This window comes from Falco punctatus, assembly GCF_963210335.1.
Source record: "Falco punctatus genome assembly, chromosome: 17".
Classification (NCBI taxonomy): domain Eukaryota; kingdom Metazoa; phylum Chordata; class Aves; order Falconiformes; family Falconidae; genus Falco; species Falco punctatus.
Window position 1 is genome coordinate 1,985,222 of NC_137597.1, and position 19,166 is coordinate 2,004,387.

Sequence of the window (19,166 nt, forward strand, 5' to 3'; positions counted from 1 at the left end):
GCTGAGAGGGAGGGAGCTGGGGGGGGGAGCTGAGGGGAGGGGGAGGAGCTGGGGCGGGGGAGAACTGAGAGAGAACGGGGCTCTCCCGTGGCTCAGCCTCAGAACGGGGCGGCCTGGCCTGGCCTGCCCTGCCCGACGAGGGGGCAGCCACGCGGGGGTTGCCCCAGGCCAGGTCCGCCTAACGCCGCCTGCTGCCGCCCGGGCCCGCCGTGGCCGATGGCGGCCGGCCCGTCCCTCACCTTGCGGGGCGCGAACGAGGCGCGGAGCCGCTCCTCAGGAGCCGCCCGGGAGACCTGCCTCCCGACTGGCTGCGGACTACTGCCTGTCACTGGACGTCACCCCTCGCACCAATGGGAGCGCGGGCAGCGGGGCGGGGGCGGGGCTTGTGGGGGCCGGCGCGGCGGGCCGTGCGCGGCGGTGTGGAGGGGCAGGTAGGGTCCCCGCGCTCCGAGCGGCCTGAGGGGAGGCCGGGCCCGGCCCGTTCCCTGCCCCGCGCCGCCTCCCTGCCCCCCGGGGCCTGAGCCGTGAGTGGCCTCGCCGGCCCGCGGGGGAACCCGGTGGGTGGATGCTTGGTGGGCGGGGGCGCTCCGGTGGCAGCGGCCTGGATTGCCGGAGGCCCCTCGGGCGGCCGAGCCGCCGGAGCGGGGGCAGCGGCGTCGGGGGAGCCTCTGAGGGGCTGAGCACCTGCCGCCCTTCGGCGGGCACCGGGGGGCCGCGGCCGGGGGCAGCCCCGCGCCTTGCGGGGCCGAGGGGCCGGCTGAGCGCCGCCGCGGCTGCAACGCGGAGCCCGGGGCGGAGCGGGGCCGGGTTTAGTCTCGGGGGGCTGCGGGGGACCTGAAGGTGGAGCCGGTGTTGGGGTGACCCGGGGGCGCTGCCAGGCGCCTCAGGCGCGACTACCTCGCCGCGTGTGAGCCCCGCTGCTCCGCGGCGGTTCCCGGTTGGGGCGGTCGGGATGCGGGTGCCGTTGGGCAGGTGCCTGCGGGGGGCCGGGCTGATGCGCTGGGAAGAGCCGGCTCCAGGCGCGGGGGCCGGTGCCCCTGGGCACGCCGTGGGGCCGGGGCTGCGCTGCCCTCGGCGTGGTCACGGGCCTGGCCAGCGGCACCCCAAATTCGTATTGCGTTGCTGGGAGGCACGGTCTACTAGACGACGCGTTTTCCCCTGCTTTTATTAAAAATGGCAGTTATGAATTGTTCAGATGATCTGAATTTAGTTGACCAGGCTAAAACAAAATTCTAAGTACGTGCTCCGTTGCTGAATTATAAATCCAAGCAAGCAGCAACCCGAAACCACCTACAGTGGGGCACATGCACTGTGCAGCTAGGCCATACACTAACCAGCATTTCTGATGAAGAGGTAAAAACCCTGATGTCTCCAAAGAAAAATACGTTGTTTGCGGAGGTTTCTGCTCACTGGGGTGCAAAGGGTTAAGAAATCCTGCGATAGGCTGGTAGGTAGGACTGGAATGCATTTTGATGGTTTTTGGCAGGTCAGCTTGTTTGACTGGTGTTTTGTTTAGATAAAGGAGAGAGGAACTTGGTGTTTGTAACCTGTTACATTAATTTTTAAGAGAGTTCACATAGGATAAAGCAAACGGTGATAGAGCATCCCAGTGATGTAAATACGAATGGAATTATGTTAGGTAATAGAGTATAAGTACCTGCAGTTAGCTGTGGGATTACATGTGCCATATAGAACTGATTAATAAAGGTGTAAATTACCTTCCCTGAATAAAGCTGTGCTGAAGTGGCTTTTCAGAGCTCTCCCCAGGGTGACACCATGAGGCCTGCCGTGCCTTTTGTCTCCAAGCTGCTGCTGTTGCAATGTGAATGCCTTGTTAATGGACTGACTTTACTTTTGCGGCAAAGAAAATGAACCCGTATTCTTTTGGATTTGTGCAAACACACGTCTCTAGAACAACTTTACCTATGCATATAGAGCAAAACGCATATAATGAATTCAGCAGCCTAGCAACTTGAAGTAATTTTTAGAAACTAGGTTTGTACGGAACAGTTGTCTTGAGGTAAAGGAGGTTTAGGAATCGGTAAATATTCCATTCCATTGCCATAGTTAATGGCTCTTGAGAGAGGAAAATATGCTGACCCCTTCAGAAGCAAAATGAGTATCAGAAGGTGAACGATTTAACACTTACACAGTCCACCAGCGAGGCCCAGCTGTACTTCTTCAGGTCAGTCTTGGTCCGTGGCTTTTCTGGTTCTGTATCTTTTACTGGGCGAAACTGTCAGCAGCAAAGTACCTGTTGCAGAGCTCTTCAGTAGTTGGAGAGTAACAGGAGGTTATCTGGAGTTGCAGAAGTCAAATTGTGAGGAAGTCAGCAGTATTTTTTTGCAGGACTATGAGAGTTTGGATTTGTGGCTCTAGATGGTGAAAGCCTTGAGAGTTTTATTTGAGTATTTCTTGGGATCTGTGTAAAGTGATTCCAGGAGGTTCCAACTGGCATCAGCCTTGATTCAGGGATAAATTTCTACTTCCTGGGCAAAATAGAAGCAGGTGGGCCAAAAAAGAAAGCTCAAACTAACTCATTCTGGCTGCATTCAGCTGAGATACTTCATCCTGGATATGCATTTTTGTTTCCTCAGGTTTCCATGATGTTTGTCCAGTGCACCTGGAAGTGTGCGAGCTCCATGCTGCTGATTGTGCTGCTGTGCTGCATCCTTTCTCCCCCAGCACAAGCCAGCAAGGTGAGTGTACAGCTTCAGACACAAGCAGTGAACCGTGTGTGTAGTACAACACAAACAGCAATGGCAGAGAAGCAGCTGTTTTTCTGTGGAAGTTTGCAAAGATAAGGAGTGCTATAGCAGTTGTGCATTTATCGTATGTAGAGCTGTGAATGTACGTGATGGTAGCCTCTGCCCTGTCTTCTGCCGTATTTTGGAGTTTGCATTTTAAAATTTGTTTGAAAAGTACCTGGCATCTGGAGCAGAGGTGCTCAAGGCGTTTTAAAACTGTGAAGTTATTGATGTCAAAGCAGCAGCACAAGAAGAGATGTGTGAAGTCCTCTCTCTGAGAATGTTTTGCCTCTTCCCACACCCCTGCGTGGCCAGGGCAGCAGAACTGGACACACACACGTGTTCACTCACTAGTGCCGTCTCCTCTTGCTTCTGCAGAGCTCAGAGGACATCCGCTGCAAGTGCATCTGTCCCCCATACCGGAACATCAGTGGGCACATTTACAACAAGAATGTGTCGCAGAAGGACTGGTGAGTTGTGGGTTGAAGCCTGAGGGGTTGGTCCAACGCTCCAGAGTTTCCAGCTGCTGCTAAGGAAGTAGTTCCCTACCTGTGCATTTGCAGAGGAAGCAGTTTTGGTAGGTGATGTTCAACCCAGGCAAGGGGCATTTTTTGAACAGGGATTGAGGAATCTGGGAGGCGTGATTTCTTAAGCTGCGGCTCTCAGCAGATGTAGGGCATACCCTCCAGTCTGTTTCACCTGGACTGGATCCCTGCAGAAGGCACTTGGACAGTCTGTCCCAGGAGCTTTGGGCCAGTTGAGCTGTGAGGGGAACTCTTAAAACCGGATCAGTGTTATCAGCCTGATGGGAAAGCTGGGACACGCAAAGTCACCTCAGCGTCCTTCCACAGAGCATGAGTTTCACTTTGTACTGTCACTGATTTTGTGTTGCAGCAACTGCCTGCACGTTGTGGAGCCAATGCCTGTGCCAGGGAATGATGTGGAGGCCTACTGCCTGCTGTGTGAATGCAAGTACGAGGAGCGCAGCACCACCACCATCAAGGTAATTGTGGGTCTGCTCCCTGTGGCTGGCTCCTTCTCCTTGCCATGCCATGCCATCACAGGCACAGCAAGACTGGTGGGCTCATGGAGAAGAGCCCAGAAAGGGAAAATAAAACTGTCACAGCTACTACACGGTGGTAGTGCCAGGAGCACCGTGTCTGAGTCAGGAGGCTTCCTGGCGTGAGGAGCAGGCTGCACAGGAGCCCGGTCTTCTTGCTGAGGATGTGTGACAGTGCCAAGCACCTCTGAGCAGGGACCCGTCATTTCACATGCAGCACATGCCCAAAACTGGCAAGTGCAGAGCAGATCAGCACGGGTTATGCAGCGATGGCACTTAGGTCTCCTCAGCCTTCCTGCAAGTGCAGGAGGCTTTCTAGTGAGCAGAATTAGAATGAGAGATCAGATGTGAGAGGCAGTCGTGAAGGGAGCTTCCCATCCTCTGTCTGCTTCTCCTCTACATTGCTGATCCTTTTCCACTATGCTGTCCTTAACTGCAGGTGATCATTATCATTTACTTGTCCGTGGTGGGGGCACTGCTGCTTTACATGGCTTTCCTTGTGCTGGTGGACCCTCTGATCCGGAAGCCAGATGCTTACACCCAGCCCCTGCACAATGAGGAGGAGAACGAGGTGAGGCTGTGCCACTTGATGCATGCGGGTGGCTGTGGTCACGGTGGAGACTGGGTGGTAGGGTGACAAGAGAAGGACTGACAGGGAAACAGAGTGACCTTGTGCTTGTCCCCTCTGATCCAGTGTGGGACCAACGCCATTGATCTTTGGGCACTTATCACAGGTAAACGTTTAGACTCAAATCTGTGCAAATCATGCTGAAGCACAAAGAAATACTCACAGTACAAGTTCTGTATTATGAGCCCAGGATGAGACCCGTCCTCTGGGGCAGGGGGTGGCTTTTTCACCAAGTGACTTGAATTTGGTATGTCCGTCTAGATGAAACTGAAAGTCAAACAGTTCCTGTTTGTGCAGTGTCCTAGGTGTAGTTACTTGGTGGTGAGCTTCCAGGGAAGGATGGGTTTAATGATGTGCTGAAACATCAGGCAGGCCTCTTTTCTAGATGCTTGAAAGATTGGCATCTGAGGTGTTGTTTGACCCTGCTCTGGGGCTGGGCCCTGTTGTATCTAGCTAGGCTCTTGTCCCTTGTGCTTCTTCCCAGAGCAGAATTTCAGTCAGATTCCATCTTTCTGGGGTACTTGGCGTACAAAATCTTGGGTAAGAAGATCAGAACCCAGCTGAAGAGAGCTACTCTCAATCTCTCTCAGATGTCGGGGGAGAACAAATTTTTTGGCGCATGAAATTCATGCAATTTCAGCATCCAGCTTACAACATCCTTCCCCCTGGGAGAGAGGCAGTGCTTTAGGGGGAAAGATCGGGCCCGATTCCAAGGAGGATTTCAGAACAAGGGCACCCTTGTAAATCTGTGTGGAGTGGAGTGGCTGCATGCACAGTGATTAGCTCTCATGCTTGATTGCATCTGTAGCTCACGCTCTGTTTGTAGGATGCAAGGGCTGTCCCAGGCTGGCTGGCTCTGAGCGTAGCGCGTGGCTCTGTGACACAGCTTTCCCTGGGGCTTGCTCGGTTCAGACACGCGCAGTTTAGCCAGGCGCAGTGCTAGGCAGAGCTCTCCCGGAGCTGTTCCAAACCCCAGGGCACTGCTCGAGCATCACCCCGGCTGCCACCCCCGGGCTGCTGGGAGGACACTCGTGAGGAGGCCGTCCCTAGCAACTGGTGACTCTGGATGCTATCTGATTATGCTTTTGCTCCACAGCAATAATTCAGATTTAGAGCTAGGTGCACACTGTAATTCCTGATCTTAGATGAAGTTTATCATATTCCAATGTGCTGGACTGTAAACTCTGTGTGCCTTGGTGTTTGTGTGCCACGATGGGTCCCCATTGAAGGGGCCTTCTGACATTACTGCTGTGTAAATGCGGTTGTTTGAGCAGTCTGAACAGCAGGGCTGGACAAAAGTCCTGCAGCACCGTCTGAGAGACAGATGAGCAGCTACTATGTAAGCTAAGCGCGCTGAGGACAACAGAAATTGTTGGCCTCGTTTCAGCAGGGTGATGCAGTTTTGCTTTAGCAGTGCGGCTCCCTGCAGACTCCTAGCAGTGGCTTTCCAGCAGAGGTTTAGACTTGGTGCAGTTCCTCTCCTAAGGGCTTTTATTTGAGGCCTGTGCCTTTACCACGGGTGGTCCCCAAGAGCAAGCTCTCCAGCAGAGTTGGGGAGCTGGTGTTGAGGAGCTCTGAAAATGAGTTCTTTGTCAGGACAACTCAAGCCTTGAACTGCTTTTTCAGTTGAAGTTTCTTCCAGAGTCAAGCTGCCACCTGCTGCGTTTGGGCTGGGCATGCCTCCGTCTCTTTTACTGTTTCTTTCCATTGCAGGATGCTCGCTCCTTGGCCACAGCCCCCACCCCGTCTGGCGCCAGAGCCAACACGGTGCTGGAGAGGGTGGAGGGGGCCCAGCAGCGCTGGAAGCGCCAGGTGCAGGAGCAGAGGAAGACAGTTTTCGACCGCCACAAGATGCTGAGCTAGATCTTTGCTGAGCTATGCGGCACCACTTCCCAAAAGACAGGGTAGCTCCGCTGGTCAAGACAGACAGCAGGTCATCCTTCAGGACATTCGTGGTGTTTGACTGACAGCTCTAACCCTCTCTGATTTACCGTCTTCGTAGAGAGAAGCAGACCAAAATGCTTGCCTCTGGTTTTGTCCCCTTGCCCTTCACCTCTCAGCCCAGAGGCTCCTTAACCCTCACCTGGCTGAGCTCTGCGCTGACCGTTAGCCCCGTGGCCGCATGTAAGCGGTCAGTCGTGGCTGCATGTAAGCGGTCAGTCGCATGCAACGCTGCTGCCGCGGCCACGAGCTGGCTCCAGCGGGGCTGCAGCTCCAGCGCACTGTGCTCGGCTGGGCCCTGCAGGCACCACCTGCTGGGACTGAAGTCTCCGTCAGCCCACCCCCGCATCAGAGACAGGGGTCTCGCAGCGGAGTGTTGGAAGCTGGCTGAGGCCTTCTGGGATAAATATAGTGGGATAATTTTTATGTGGGATAAATTATGTGGCGCTCCTTCAGGACAAAGAAGCCACCCCCTCCTCCAGTTTACACCGATGTTAATTGGGTGTCAGGTGCTGAGACAAGTGTGTGGAAGGACGAGGAGGGGTTTCCCTGCCAACGGTCAGCTGCTGCTTGCACTTACCCTGGTGTAAACGGAGTGGATTTCCACTCTCTTCAGTGGAGTCTGTCCAGATCTACACCAGCATAACTGAGACTGCAGCTTGTTTCTGTGTAGGTGCATATCGCAGAACTGATTAGTCCATTCAGAAGTAAGAGACCAGCAGGTAAAAGGTTGATTTACATTCCTATCTTTTCCTGCTTTATCAGTGGATAAAAGCATACTGGGGAGGAAAGCCTTCCGTTTGTACCCACGGTGGTAACTCTTGGTGCTCTCCCTGGGGTGAACAGCATTTGTGTCCAGGAGAACTTGAGCAAAGGCTCTACTGGAGCACCGTAAACACTTGTCTGGGTCCTGGGGCCCTGGAAAGGGGACACTTGTGCCGCTCAAAACATGCGGAGAGCTCTGACTGTACTTGAGCTGTGTGGAGGAAACTGAAGTGAATCTGCAATGTATATACTGATGCCACTGAGAACATTTGTAATGTCAGGAAGGTGCTGGAGTTTATCATGTAGCATCTCTCTATTAAATGCAGACAAAGATCTAGTACACAGCTGGCTTTTTTTCAGGGAAAGGTCCCATGATGCCAGGTCTGGGGCTCCCAGCACTGGGTGGCTGCTCTCCAGGCAGCCTTCAGTGCCCGGCAGGCCACAAGACCTCAAGACAGAGCTGTGCTTACGGCACTCGGGTGTTTCTGCACCACAGGTGGATCCCCTGGCACTGGCTTTGGTCTGTCTGTGCTCGGGGGGTGACTGTCTCGCTCCAGGAGAGCAGGTCTTAAAACGGCAGCCCACCAGAGCACTCCTGTGTGGCACAGTTCAGCCCCGAGCTGCCCAGCGGGGGGGCGAGCGGATCAAAATTCCTCGCTTGCGGGAAGTTGGGCAATTGGTGCTAAAAGCTTAACTGGGAGAGGCACTGGTCACCGCCTTGCATGCTAGTGCCAGCGGCTTTTGATGGAGCTGCCCAGCAGGATCTAGCCCTTCCCGCTGATCCTGCCAGACAAATCCAAACGGAACCTTCTGGGGGCTTTGTGCCCGCTGCCTACGTGAACCCCAGTTACCCCTCAGCACCTCGCTGGGCTAAAAAGTACCCAGAGCTGCACGTCGTACCGAGGTCACATTTTTCCTTCACCCATCCTTGTTCCGTGGTGCTCAGTCGTTGGATCTTTCTCCCCCTTTTTGAAACCTCATCTTCCTTGTCCATCCCTCGTGGACACGGTGTTGGTCCCTGGGAACTGCAGCCCCTGAGAGGGGAAAAAAAAACCCAAAACTTTTACGAGTGTGAACAGAAGCGGGGGCTGGCTGAGCTGCCGAGGTGTCGTGCGGGACCGGGCTGGTGCGATGGGTCCATCTGGTGGCCGGTGCCCCTCGGGTCAGCGCCGAGCCGTGGGTGATCACCAGCGGGGGGGGGTCCTGCACCCCTGGGTCCCTGATCCTGGAGGGCAGGGGGGAGGGGTTGGTGAGCGACACCCCCCGCCCCCCCGGAACAGCTTGAAAATGGGACAGGAGAGGAAAAACCGCGCAGGCTGGATGTCGGGAGGCAGTGGGTTGGAGACCTCAGACGGGGAAGGGACTGTGGAGAGATTGCAAAAAATGCTGCTGCCTGGTTAATTACTGGGTTTGTTAATTGGTTGATTAGCTTTGTCCTGTACACCACCCTCCCCAGGACGAAATGTTTTCTACTGCCCAGCCTGAGGCTCCCAAGCCTCTGCTCCTCTCCACACCCTTGCACCGCTCGCCCGGGCACCCCCCAGCCGGCACAGCCTGGTGGCCCCCACAGCAGCGCCTGCCATCCCTCCAGAGACGAGCAGCAGTGCCAGCGGCAGTCAATAATTTAATTCCTTATCAAAAAAGCGAGTGATAAAAATAAAGGATCTCTTAATACAAAATCCAGCCGCTCTGGCAGCCTGCCACGCCCACGGTCAGGTGTCTGTTGCGGTCCAGATGTCGATGCTCTGGATGATGAGCCACTCGCTTTGGTTCCGAGTCACCCGGATCCTCACGCACTCCACGGGGCCGGGCATGCCCCTCTCCAGGCCCCGCCGCTCGAAGGTCCCTTTCTCAAAGGTGCCCACAGTGGTGTAGGCAGCACAGTCGCGGCCATCGGCCCGATGCCGCCGGCCCAGCTCCAGCACCCCCGCGTGCAGGAAATCGCTGCGGCGCTCGCTGGAACCGGTGCGTACCCGGACACGGGTGACACGGGCCGGCTGCTGGAAGACGACGGAGAAGACGCTGCCGGCTGCTGGGTCCTTCCCCCAGAAGTACCCCTCTGCCGTGCTGTAAGCCTTGAGGGGCTCGTAGTTCTCGAAGATGGACATGCTGGTGAACAAGGCGGCTGGCGGGTTGTCTGGGAGGTCCAAGGCATCGGCCTGGAACTCATCGTCCTCCAGCCGGTTGACGGTGCCCTGGAAGGAGGAGTAGAGGCCCATGTGCTGGAAGAGGGAGGGCTTGAAGCGGATGACGTCCTTCTGGGTGAGCAGGAGGCGGAAGTGAACCAGCAGCCAGTCGCAGGGCATCTCCTGGTAGAAGAGGAGGAGGAAGCGAGCCAGGCGAGGAAGGTCACTGGAGCGGTAGAGCTTACCGATGTAGCCCAGCTTGGAGAACTCAAGGGTGGCCCAGTTGGAGCCTTCCTGGGAAGCTAGTGCCTTGCGGATGGCCGTCAGGAAGGACTTGGCGCACCACACATCATCCTCGATCATCAAGTAGTAGGACGAGAGGTTGGCGGCGAAGGCGAGGAGGAAGGCATAGTCCACGTTCTGCTTGGACCTGAACTTCACCCGCTCCTCTGGGTCATTGTAGTTTCTCTTCAGGCCCTCCAGGGTGGGGTAAAACTCGTGGGGGGCATGGATAAGCAGGAGCCGGCCCAGGAGGATCTGGTGAGCAAACTTGTGGGCGATGTTGGCGGCCACACGCGCATTCCACCCAGGGTCTGCATCTGCCAGGTGCACCACCACCACCATCTCCTGCAGCTCCTCCTCTGTCGACTGCTTGAAGAGGGACTGGAGTGTGGCCGGGAGGTAGTAGCCACGTGGCCGCCGTACTGATGCCAATCCCACCGCCAAGAATTCTGCAAGGTAAAGGAGAGGCAGTGGCAGGCTGCGGGATCTCAGCCACCCCACAGAGATCAGGGAAACCCAAAACACCTGCCCCAGTGCAAGGCACAGAAGTATGAAGCACACCTGGACCACATGGATCTTCCTCTACCCCTCCATCTCCCCAAACAGAGCAGCAAAGGCTGGCTAGGGAGGCAGGCACCAGGTATCAGCAGGTCCCCCATCCCCACAAGGTTGGAAGCAGACCCCCTCCCTGCCACGGCAGCAGCAGCGATAGGGCAGGTCCATGCTGAGATGGGCAGCTGCAACGGGGCAGATGTGCAAACCCAGAGCCCTGCTCAGTCCAGGGTCCCAGAGCCACTCACTTTTGTGGGGTGACGGGGAGCCAGCGAGGAGGTGGTAGGAGATGTTGTGGAGCACAGAGAGATCATCCGAGTCCCTGAGGATGCGCTGGGCTCCTTCCGGCTGCAGCATCTGCAGGATGGTGTCTGGGGCCAAGCCCCTAAGCTCCACCTGGATGGGAGCCACAGGCAGCCAGGTCAGATCCCATGGACACACGTGAGCAAGGGGGAATGACAACAGAGAGACCCAGAAATAAAAGGGAGACCCAGAAATGAGGGGGAGCCCCTGTCCTGCCCTCCCAGCTCCCAGATCAGGGAAGGCCCATGCACACTGGGCAGCCCCAGGGAGAAGGGAAGGCAGAGCTGGGGTTTGGAAGCAATCCACTGCATGGAAGGGAGCAGAGCTGGTCTTGGGGTCCATGTGGGGCAGGTGGGGATGGAGGATGCTCCAGAGGCCCCTTCCAGTAGGACATCACTGGCGGGGGACTCACCTCCGGGTGATCCTGTTCCTGCTGGCTGCCCCCATGGAGGAGGAGGAGGAGAAGGAGGAGGAAGGAGGCTGCAAGCACAGCTGTGACGGAGCGCTTCAGGGAGCATCGCATAGCACCAGGCTGGCACGCTCAGGCCTGCTGGAGGAACGGGTACAGGCTGGGGAAAACCACCATCCCCTGGATGGGACAGCGGGGTGGCACCTGCATGCACCCCTGGGGCTCACCCCTCTGCTCAGAGCGCCCAGGGGTGCGCACCTGGGGCAGCCATGGGGCACTTGTGCACCGTCCCCTTTGGGCAGGCAGGGGCAGGACACTCCGATCCAGCACCAACAAAACTCAGCCAGGTACAAAATCCACCCCACCAGCCCTGCCAATGCCCCCAGCTGCCCTGCAACACCCCGCGCCGCAGCCCCAGAGCCAGAGGCAGAAGAAACGCAGGTGACACACACATCCCTGAAGGTTTTTGGGTCAGGGTGGCACCCCAGGAGCAGCCACCAAGTCCTCGAGACTTGGCACCAAGCCCTGGGAAACACTCAGGTCTCAAGGGAGCCCAGGCTGCTCTTCCAGCACGGCCAGGATGAAGCAGCTCCCCCAGCCCCCCCTGCTCACTGCCTGCCTCCAGGCAGCCGTGTTTGCCCAGTCCCAGCCACATCACTTGCTCGGTAGGACAAGAAACCTGTCCCCAAGGCAGGAGAGCGTCACCTTCAAGGACGTTATACTGCTCTCGAGATATTTCACCTCTTGTAGCAGAGGCGTGGCAGGAGGCTAAAAGGCTCCTGTGTGCACCTGGGGTTTTTCCATTATAAATATGACTGGGTCTGCCCTGGGAGAGAAACTGGAGACCGAGCGAGCACCCAGCCTGGCGGGGCACACACAGCCAGCTCCATCCAAACTCCTCAGGCCACGGCAGCTCCTTTTGGTCAAAGCATCTTTGGATGAGCCACATGGAGGCAAAGCGCTCACAAGTTGTACAACCAACCGGTGAGAAAGCTGCCGGCCGGCCCACACGAAGGCTGGGCTTTGCCCAGGGCTTCTCTCCCAAAACATCACTGCATCAACCGCTGCTCTGCAGCCAACACGTAGCCCTGCTGCACGTGCTGGGCTTATTTTAAGGAGAAACCCCCCATTTTCCTGCCCAAGAGTCCCTCGGAGGGTTTTCAGCCTCTCAACAGGCTGATGTTGACTCAAGCAGGTGTCCGTACGTCGTCATCCCGTACTGTCCGTCTGTGTCCGTCCCCCCCGTGTCCCCCTCCCCCAGCGCAGCAGCCCGTGCTGTCCTTGCTGCACTGACCTCACCCAGGAACGTTGCTGGTTTCTCAGATAAGCAATTAAAACAGCATGAGCTGCTCTCTCCCGGGGAGGGCTGGGCTGAGCCGTGCCATTATCCAGACCCACCTGGGCCAAGGAGGGTGGAGGAGCCGCCCCCCCCCCCTCCCCCCGAGCCCAGTGGTGGCCGCAAGCTCGCCATCGCTGGCTCTTCAAAGCACTGGGGGGACAAGAAGCTCCTGGAGCTGCTTAAAATCTCCTTCCAGGTCACAGCTGGGTGGGGAGAATTGGGGGTGCTCATTGCCATGGGGCAGCCCTATGGCCAGCTCTCCCCAACACCCCCAACACCCCCCCCCCCCGCAGCGATGGGGCACAGGCTTTGCCGGCTGCGGGGGGAGCAGCTTTGGGGACCCATCCCAGGCCAGGGGACCCCCCACCCCAGAGCCACCTGGAGGTGGATTTCCAGGCCCGGACCTCCGTGCTCTGCGGGGCAGTGCGAGGCCATGGGGCAAACTGGGAACGATGAGGCTTGGCCGCTGGCCACACACCGCGCTGGGCATATTTATGCTCTGGGTGGCCAAAGGATTTCTGGCTGCCGGGAGGGCGGTTGGCTGCCAGAAGCCCATCCTGGATGGAAAACAAGGTGCTGCTCAGCATCCCCAGCTCCCCCAGGCAGCAGTATCATCCACAGAGCCTGTGGGGAACAGGGGGTCCCATGCACCTCACCCCTCCAACATCACAGGCTTAACAGAACAGAAGGTAATGAACGCTACCCCATAATTAGCTCCCTAATTGGGCTTTTGATTTTTAGCTCCATGCAGAAACGAGCAGCCAAGCTAGACAGGCACACAACCAAGGGCCACGCCACTGTAGACACATCACCAGGATGCAGCACCCTCTTGGCTGCTGCTGCTGCTGCTCAGGGTGCCTCCACGAAGCATCCCAGTTCCTGCTCCTGCCCTATGGAGACATCGGGCCAGCGGCCAGGAGCGGCTGGCTGCTGCGAGCCACTTGCCTGGAGCCAAACTCTCTGCTTCAGTAGGAGAGCCCCAGCCAAATGGGCTGCGTGACGCAGCAGCCATGACTCAGTTCAGCAGCGGAGGGGAAGGACAAGGAGTAAATACACAGCCTCGGTCCCGCGAGGCTGTGAGGAAGGGCCGGATGCTCCCTGCACGCTGGCGGCTCCAGCTGCTTCCTCCAGCACTGGGGAGACTGGGGCTGGTTGCTGGCGGAGGAGGGGAACAACCAGGGTTCACTGTCCCACTGCCAGAAGCACCCCTCCATGCTGGGGGAAACTGAGGCACGGAAAAAGGCTACGCATCACCCAGCGGGGTAAGTGCCAGATCTCCCGCATCCTGGCCCAGTGCCCACCACCACCTCCACCGGGGGTGTGGACCCCCGGGATGGAGAGGGGCAGGGTGTAACCCAGTGCCAGCTATCGTCACTCACTTGAGCAGAGGACACGGCAAATTGTGGCAGCACGATGTCCCCGATGGGCAAATCACGGCAGCTTGGGGCTCCGTGGGATGGGGCACCCCTGGGCCCCCTGGGAGCCAGCCTGGGGTCCAGCCCCACACTGTTGGTTTACCTGTTCCAGGGGATGTCCCGCAGGGAGGAACTGGGGGGAAAAGCCTCGTTTCAGTAGCGCAGGACACTGGGAGCCAAAGCTTTAGGTCAACCCGGGTCTCCCACAGCCCCACGGCACAGGGGGGCTCTGCAAGCAGCTCAGTAAAGGGACACCTGGGTCTGACCCGGTCCCCACAGCTGACAGCATGGGGACCCCCAGCCACCAACCCGCCCTCACCCGCCCCAGCTCCCCAGGCGACCCCGGCCCAGGGCACCCCTTCCCCATGCAGCCCCGGCCCATGACACCGGTGAGGCAGCTGATGCCCAGCACCGCTCCAGATGCGCCCACCGTGGCGGCAGAGACTTACGGGTGCGCGGCAGCCCAGCGCGTGGGTGCTCAGCCGTGGGAGCCAGGCAGCCTCGCTGTCTCACAGGGTGCTCGGCCCTGGCAACTTCCCCAGGGCTGGCTGGACTCTGGTTTCTCACTCAGCAAAGCCCCACCCCGAGTCCTCGTCTGCCTCCCGCAGAGGAGGAGCGTCTGCTGGCGGCCTCTGCCCCATGCCGGTGAGCACTGGGTGAACTGGCCGGGCTGGTGGGGACCCCAGGTGGGATGGGGCAAAGGCCCCCCAGTCCCACTGTGGGAGTTAGGGCAACCCCAGCTTCCCCCCTAGCCCGGACTGGGCACCCCCCATGGCACCTGCTGGCAGCCCTGGTCCCTCAGGCACGGTCAGACCCCCAAGGGCTCTCACCAAGCCCCAGCGCCCCAAACTCCCACGGTGACACTGCACTGTCCTGTCCGTTCGTGTTCCAGCCCTTGTGCTGAGATGTCAGAAACCTCTGGGGCTGCCGAGCCAGAACTGCACCCCCGGCAACCCAGGCCAGGGCAGGGCTGGCTGCCAGGATCCCACCCGGGATGCATCCCACAGGGGCACCACCACGGCTCACCCCCACGCCCCGCACCCACCGGAGCACTGGGCATCACAGCCCTGGCTGGGGACAAAGCCTCTTCCCTCCCCACGAGCCACTGGGGGCCACGCAGGGCTCTTCCCACAGCCCAGCTGGCCCCCAGCTCCTCCACCCTCCAAGCCTTGCTGCTCTCCCACTGCTTCCTCCCTCCAGACCCACAGCGGGAGCGTGGACCCGGAGCACCCATGAGTCACCCAACAGCAGCACCCAGCTCAGCCAGGTGCTCCTCACCACCTTCCAACACGGCAACTCACCTACAGCATCCCAAGGAGAGCGAGACCCTTCCCTTCTCCTCCATCCCATCCTCCCCATTAATCCACATGGAAGCGCAGATCCCGTTTCCCTCCTCGCTGGCTTGGACCTCTCCTACCTTCAGAAAGGCCCCAATGTCTCTCCCCAGGCTCAATCTTCTACAAATCCCCTGTGACACCTCCCAGCCCCCGCTGCTTGCTGCGGGTCCCAGTGGAGCCGCTGGCCCTGGACACTTCTGCGAGGACAAGGGGCTGCAGAGAGGCCAGGCAGGGCAGGAGGCAGGCGATGGCACCGGGAAGGAGAGGAAGAGATGTCCACAGGCTCCTGGATCTGATGGCTTTTGCTTTTCAAACTCTGCTTGACTTTTAAATCCTTAAATTCCCATCACGGGATGCCTGTGGCTCTGTCACACCAGGGTCCCGAGGAGCTCAGTGGGGACACCCTGCCAGCGCTGGAGCAAAGCCAGCATCTACACCTGGGCAGGGCTGGAAGATGCTGGGAGAGCCAAGGGAGCCAGGGTGGTGCAACCCAGCAAAGATCTGCTGTTTAATCGCACGCGGTAAGGAAGGGATGTGGGGCTCGGCAGCTTGTGGGGGATGTCTAAACAACCAGCAGCAGCTACAGTATGGGGAGGGCTTTTCTCACCGCAGATGCCCCATGACCCCCATCCCTGTGCAGGAAGGAACCAGGGCTTGGTCCTTCCTGCACTCGCAGGAAGGAGGAGGAGGGCGGGCGGCCGCGGAGCCCAGCGCAGCCCTGGAGTCGCCAGCACTCGCGGGTGCAACAGGCAGCCTGGCCACAGAAACACGCGGGTCAGGACAGCACTGCTACGGGTGCTGCAGAGCCACCAGAATCCTCCTTTGGTTCCCCCCACGTGCCATCTCAGGGTGCAGTGCTAGGGCAGAATTTGACCCTCTCTAGGCACATCCATGAGCCTGCCTGGAGCAGGAAAGGAATTCACAGGCAGGACACAGGCCCCGGTGCCCACCGCCCCGTGGTCCTGGGGCCTCTTGCCTTCCAAGCAAGTCCCACAAGCCCAGCCTGAGCCAGCCCAGCCTGTCACCCCCTTGTGCTATGGTGCAAATCCCAAATGCTGAATTCAGGGTCTGGAAAAGGGCCTCTCCACCCACCTCCCCCCCCAGGGGCCACCGCACATTGTTAGCACCCAGGCACAACCAGGGCTCTGGCCCCCAGAGCCACTTGCAAACCTCCCCCTGGCCTGGGACCCAGTGCTCGCACTCTGCTCGCTGAATTATTTTGCCTGAAGAACAGAGGTGGCTCAAACGAAGCTAAAAGGCACATTTTTTGCTGGTTCTTGGAATAAACTGGAGAGCGAAGCCCCAGGTCCAAAGGCTATTTCAAGAGGGGCAATGTGGCTGCACAGGCACAGACCCTGTGCGGCGGGCCAGGGAGGGCCAGTCCCCCCAGCTGGGGCTGGAGCAGAGCACTGGGGTGGGACAGGCACCAGGGGACTCCCCGCAGGTACCGGCCACCTGCCCCACGGCACCCAGCGCTCACCCTGCCCCGGCTCAGCTCCCACCCTACACCTGAGGCCCGGCAAGGAGAGGGCAGGGTGGTGGCCGAGCCTCCGTGTTTCCCCTGGGGAAACCAGAGAGCTGGGCCAGATCCGCTTACAAGCCTTCCATTATTCAGGAGCCCAAGCAGGACAAAGCGGAGGTAAATGAGGGCCCCACGCAGCAGGGAGAGCGTCGGGCTCTGGCCATCACGATGCCAGGGAGGGGAAACCACGGTGCCCTGCGGCTCTACACGTGGGCAAGCAGATCCCAACCTCTGCAGCGTCCCCACTGCCTCACTGGTCTCCCCATGTGGATCACAACAGGTCCTGGATCCCTGCCCACACTGCTGATCCACACAGCTCCCTCACTGGAGTCATCGTAAGGTTTGCTAATTGCAAAGGAAAAAAAAATTCAACATTGTTCCTCTACCTTTTATGCATTTCAGACTTAAAGGCGGCTGGCATAGGAGAGGCACCTCTTTGAGGTAGGGGCATCTGTCCGTATTTAAATGTCCTTATCTGAAACCAGCCAGTCTGTCGGTAGCAGGAAACCTCCCGCCCAGCCGCTGCCACCCGCACGGCTCAAGGGCCGGTTGCCCAGGGAGAGTTACGGGGCTGAAAGCCATTCACCATCTGGCACGGGTGCTGCTGCAGCACCTCTGCTCCAGAACACGAAGCGCGCCCTGGACATGCCATATGCCTGGTTAGAACATCTTCCTGCTGCCACAGATGTCAAAACCACACGGCCCTGAGATTTGTTCTGTGTTTCTTCACAGAAGCAAGAGCAAGGCACAGGCTGCCGTTGCCGTCCCCACTGGGCTGGAGCAGCTCTCCACCAGCAAGGGCAGAGCTTCATACAGACCCCAGCCGCCAGCCCAGAACGGAACATCCCTGCCCCCACCCTCCACATCCACACCTTGTGCACAGCACAAGCAGCAACCACCAGGCATGTGGCGCTGGCACCATCGTGGCCAACAGCACTTCTCAGGGTACGCTGTGGAAAGCGCCCTGAAGCTCTTCAAAGCACCTGGGCTTCTGCGGGAGACAGGCCCCGAGCAGCTGTGTGCCCCCCCGGGCCAGCACACACCGGCTGAGACAGCCCCGGCGCAAGGCAAAGGTAACCACGCTCACTGTCCATGTTTCCTTCCTCAACTCCAGTGGAGAAACTCCACCCTGTGACCAGAGGACTTGTCACCGAGTTCATCCCACCATAAAAAGAAAATCGTTATCTACCCATTGCTTCCTGCCACACAGGCACTGCCGTGTGCTGCGCAACGCCTGGAGCGCTGCAGCTGCAGCCCTTACGCACGGCTCCTGCACCAGCTTGCTGTTCTTCCTCTCCTGCACCGCAAAGGCAACAGCTCAGACTCGGCTGCACCATCACCGAAACCAGCTTCGTTACCACGGATAACGGCACGTTTTTCTTGCCCTGTAACTCTGCTTTGATTAATCTAGTTTCAAAACCTACCTGTCGGCATCGACGTGTGTCCAGCGGCAGTGAAAAGGGGAATGGCAAGGTAGTTTTCCCAAATATGTTTGTCTGAAGTCAACAGCACACAGACCCTCACGCAGATCCACATTTGGGGCAGATGTCCTTGGTGGAGATTTACAGTGGCAGAGGCACACGCAAGGAACTCCTCGCAGGCAGCTACACCGGGATCAGGGGGTATTTGTGTATGAAATTCAAACGGAGATGGCAGAACTCTCTCTCCTTCCAGGAGCTTCACTAAACATTAGGCATGGAAGAGCACTCGCTTACTCCCGCTTGAGACAAGATGTGATGCGAAACAGGTCTGAGGAGCTAAGCACTGACAGGCAGCAAAACCCAGTCCAGGGTTACTCTTCCCGCTGTGGCCCACCTGCACTCCAGCACCTCCTCTGCTGCCACCACTCCTCCACCAGACCCCCGGCTGGCAGCAGCAAGGTGTTCACCTGCCATCGCCTCTCCAGCCCGACGCACGCTGGACGCAACAGTCCGTGCTCCTGACGGGCCCAACCTCTCTGCCCCTTTCCCTTCTCAATCAACCCAGAGCCACAGAAAGTTTCAGGGCCGCTTCTTCCTCACAGGAATTAATTTCTTTAGGCAAAAGCCAGACCACAGACTGCCTCCAGGCTTTCCAGTGCCAAGAGGCCAACACTACTCCACTGCTCTTAGATAAGCCACAGGCAAGTCCTTCATCACTGCTTCAGTTATTTCAGTTTACCCCCTCCATCCCCTCTCCCTCCCTCTGTTTATCTTCTCTGAAAAGCACCTTCTGGTTTTAAAGGTTTAGATCTTCTTTTCAAAGAGGAAACATCACTGTGAGAACCTGGAGTATCTTTAAATTCAAGACACACTTTTGCCTTACAAATCCTCTTTGAAATAATTCCTTTGTTTGATCATGTATGCTTTTTTCTTTCCTTAAACTCCTGTCTGTTGGACTGCGAATTAGCATTATTGTTGATCACCGCTGCTTTGCTTACTGCTCCTCAGACACTGAAATATCACACTGTGTTTGAATGCAATCCTGCTGGAGCAAAAAAACCCATGCATTTTGTCTGTTAATTGTTTCTGGTCCTACTAAAGCTGGAAAGCAAAACCTCCTGCTTCTTCCCGAACAGAAAACAGGACCACTTTCATTAGCACCAAAAGGATTTTAAATGAACAGTTCCAGGGAGCTCCTTTCAAATCATAAAATGTGAATTTTACATAAAAGTGTGTTTACAAATAGTTTCTGCTTTACACTCAGCTCTGCCCATCACTGACCAGAAGTTATATACATACAGATTAGCTCAGTAGCTTCA

The 19,166-nt window shown here is 57.8% G+C and overlaps 2 protein-coding genes across 8 annotated transcripts; one reads left to right on the forward strand and one right to left on the reverse strand.

Moving 5' to 3' along the window:
• Positions 1 to 52: 52 nt before the first annotated feature.
• On the forward strand, positions 53 to 7,481 carry TMEM9 (transmembrane protein 9). Of its 2 annotated transcripts, none has more exons than XM_080367090.1 (6): positions 53 to 431; positions 2,598 to 2,699; positions 3,126 to 3,217; positions 3,642 to 3,750; positions 4,247 to 4,378; positions 6,149 to 7,481. In XM_080367090.1, exons 1-6 carry the CDS (start codon positions 351 to 353, stop codon positions 6,296 to 6,298), a joined length of 666 nt encoding a protein of 221 aa, XP_080223216.1. In that variant the 5' UTR covers positions 53 to 350; the 3' UTR covers positions 6,299 to 7,481. The 2 variants fall into 2 exon arrangements, with proteins under 2 accessions (XP_080223216.1, XP_080223217.1); XM_080367091.1 differs by lacking the exon at positions 53 to 431 and adding an exon at positions 1,091 to 2,185.
• A 1,271-nt stretch (positions 7,482 to 8,752) lies between these two features.
• On the reverse strand, positions 8,753 to 18,852 carry LOC308054371 (alpha-1,6-mannosyl-glycoprotein 4-beta-N-acetylglucosaminyltransferase-like). Of its 6 annotated transcripts, none has more exons than XM_080367081.1 (5): positions 14,017 to 14,775; positions 13,532 to 13,700; positions 10,817 to 10,951; positions 10,350 to 10,497; positions 8,753 to 9,998 (listed from the first exon to the last, which is right to left on the reverse strand). In XM_080367081.1, exons 3-5 carry the CDS (start codon positions 10,925 to 10,927, stop codon positions 8,854 to 8,856), a joined length of 1,404 nt encoding a protein of 467 aa, XP_080223207.1. In that variant the 5' UTR covers positions 10,928 to 10,951; positions 13,532 to 13,700; positions 14,017 to 14,775; the 3' UTR covers positions 8,753 to 8,853. The 6 variants fall into 6 exon arrangements, with proteins under 6 accessions (XP_080223207.1, XP_080223208.1, XP_080223211.1 ...); XM_080367082.1 differs by having other exon boundaries at positions 10,817 to 10,954; XM_080367085.1 differs by lacking the exons at positions 13,532 to 13,700; positions 14,017 to 14,775 and adding an exon at positions 17,851 to 18,852.
• Between the last annotated feature and the right edge of the window lie 314 nt (positions 18,853 to 19,166).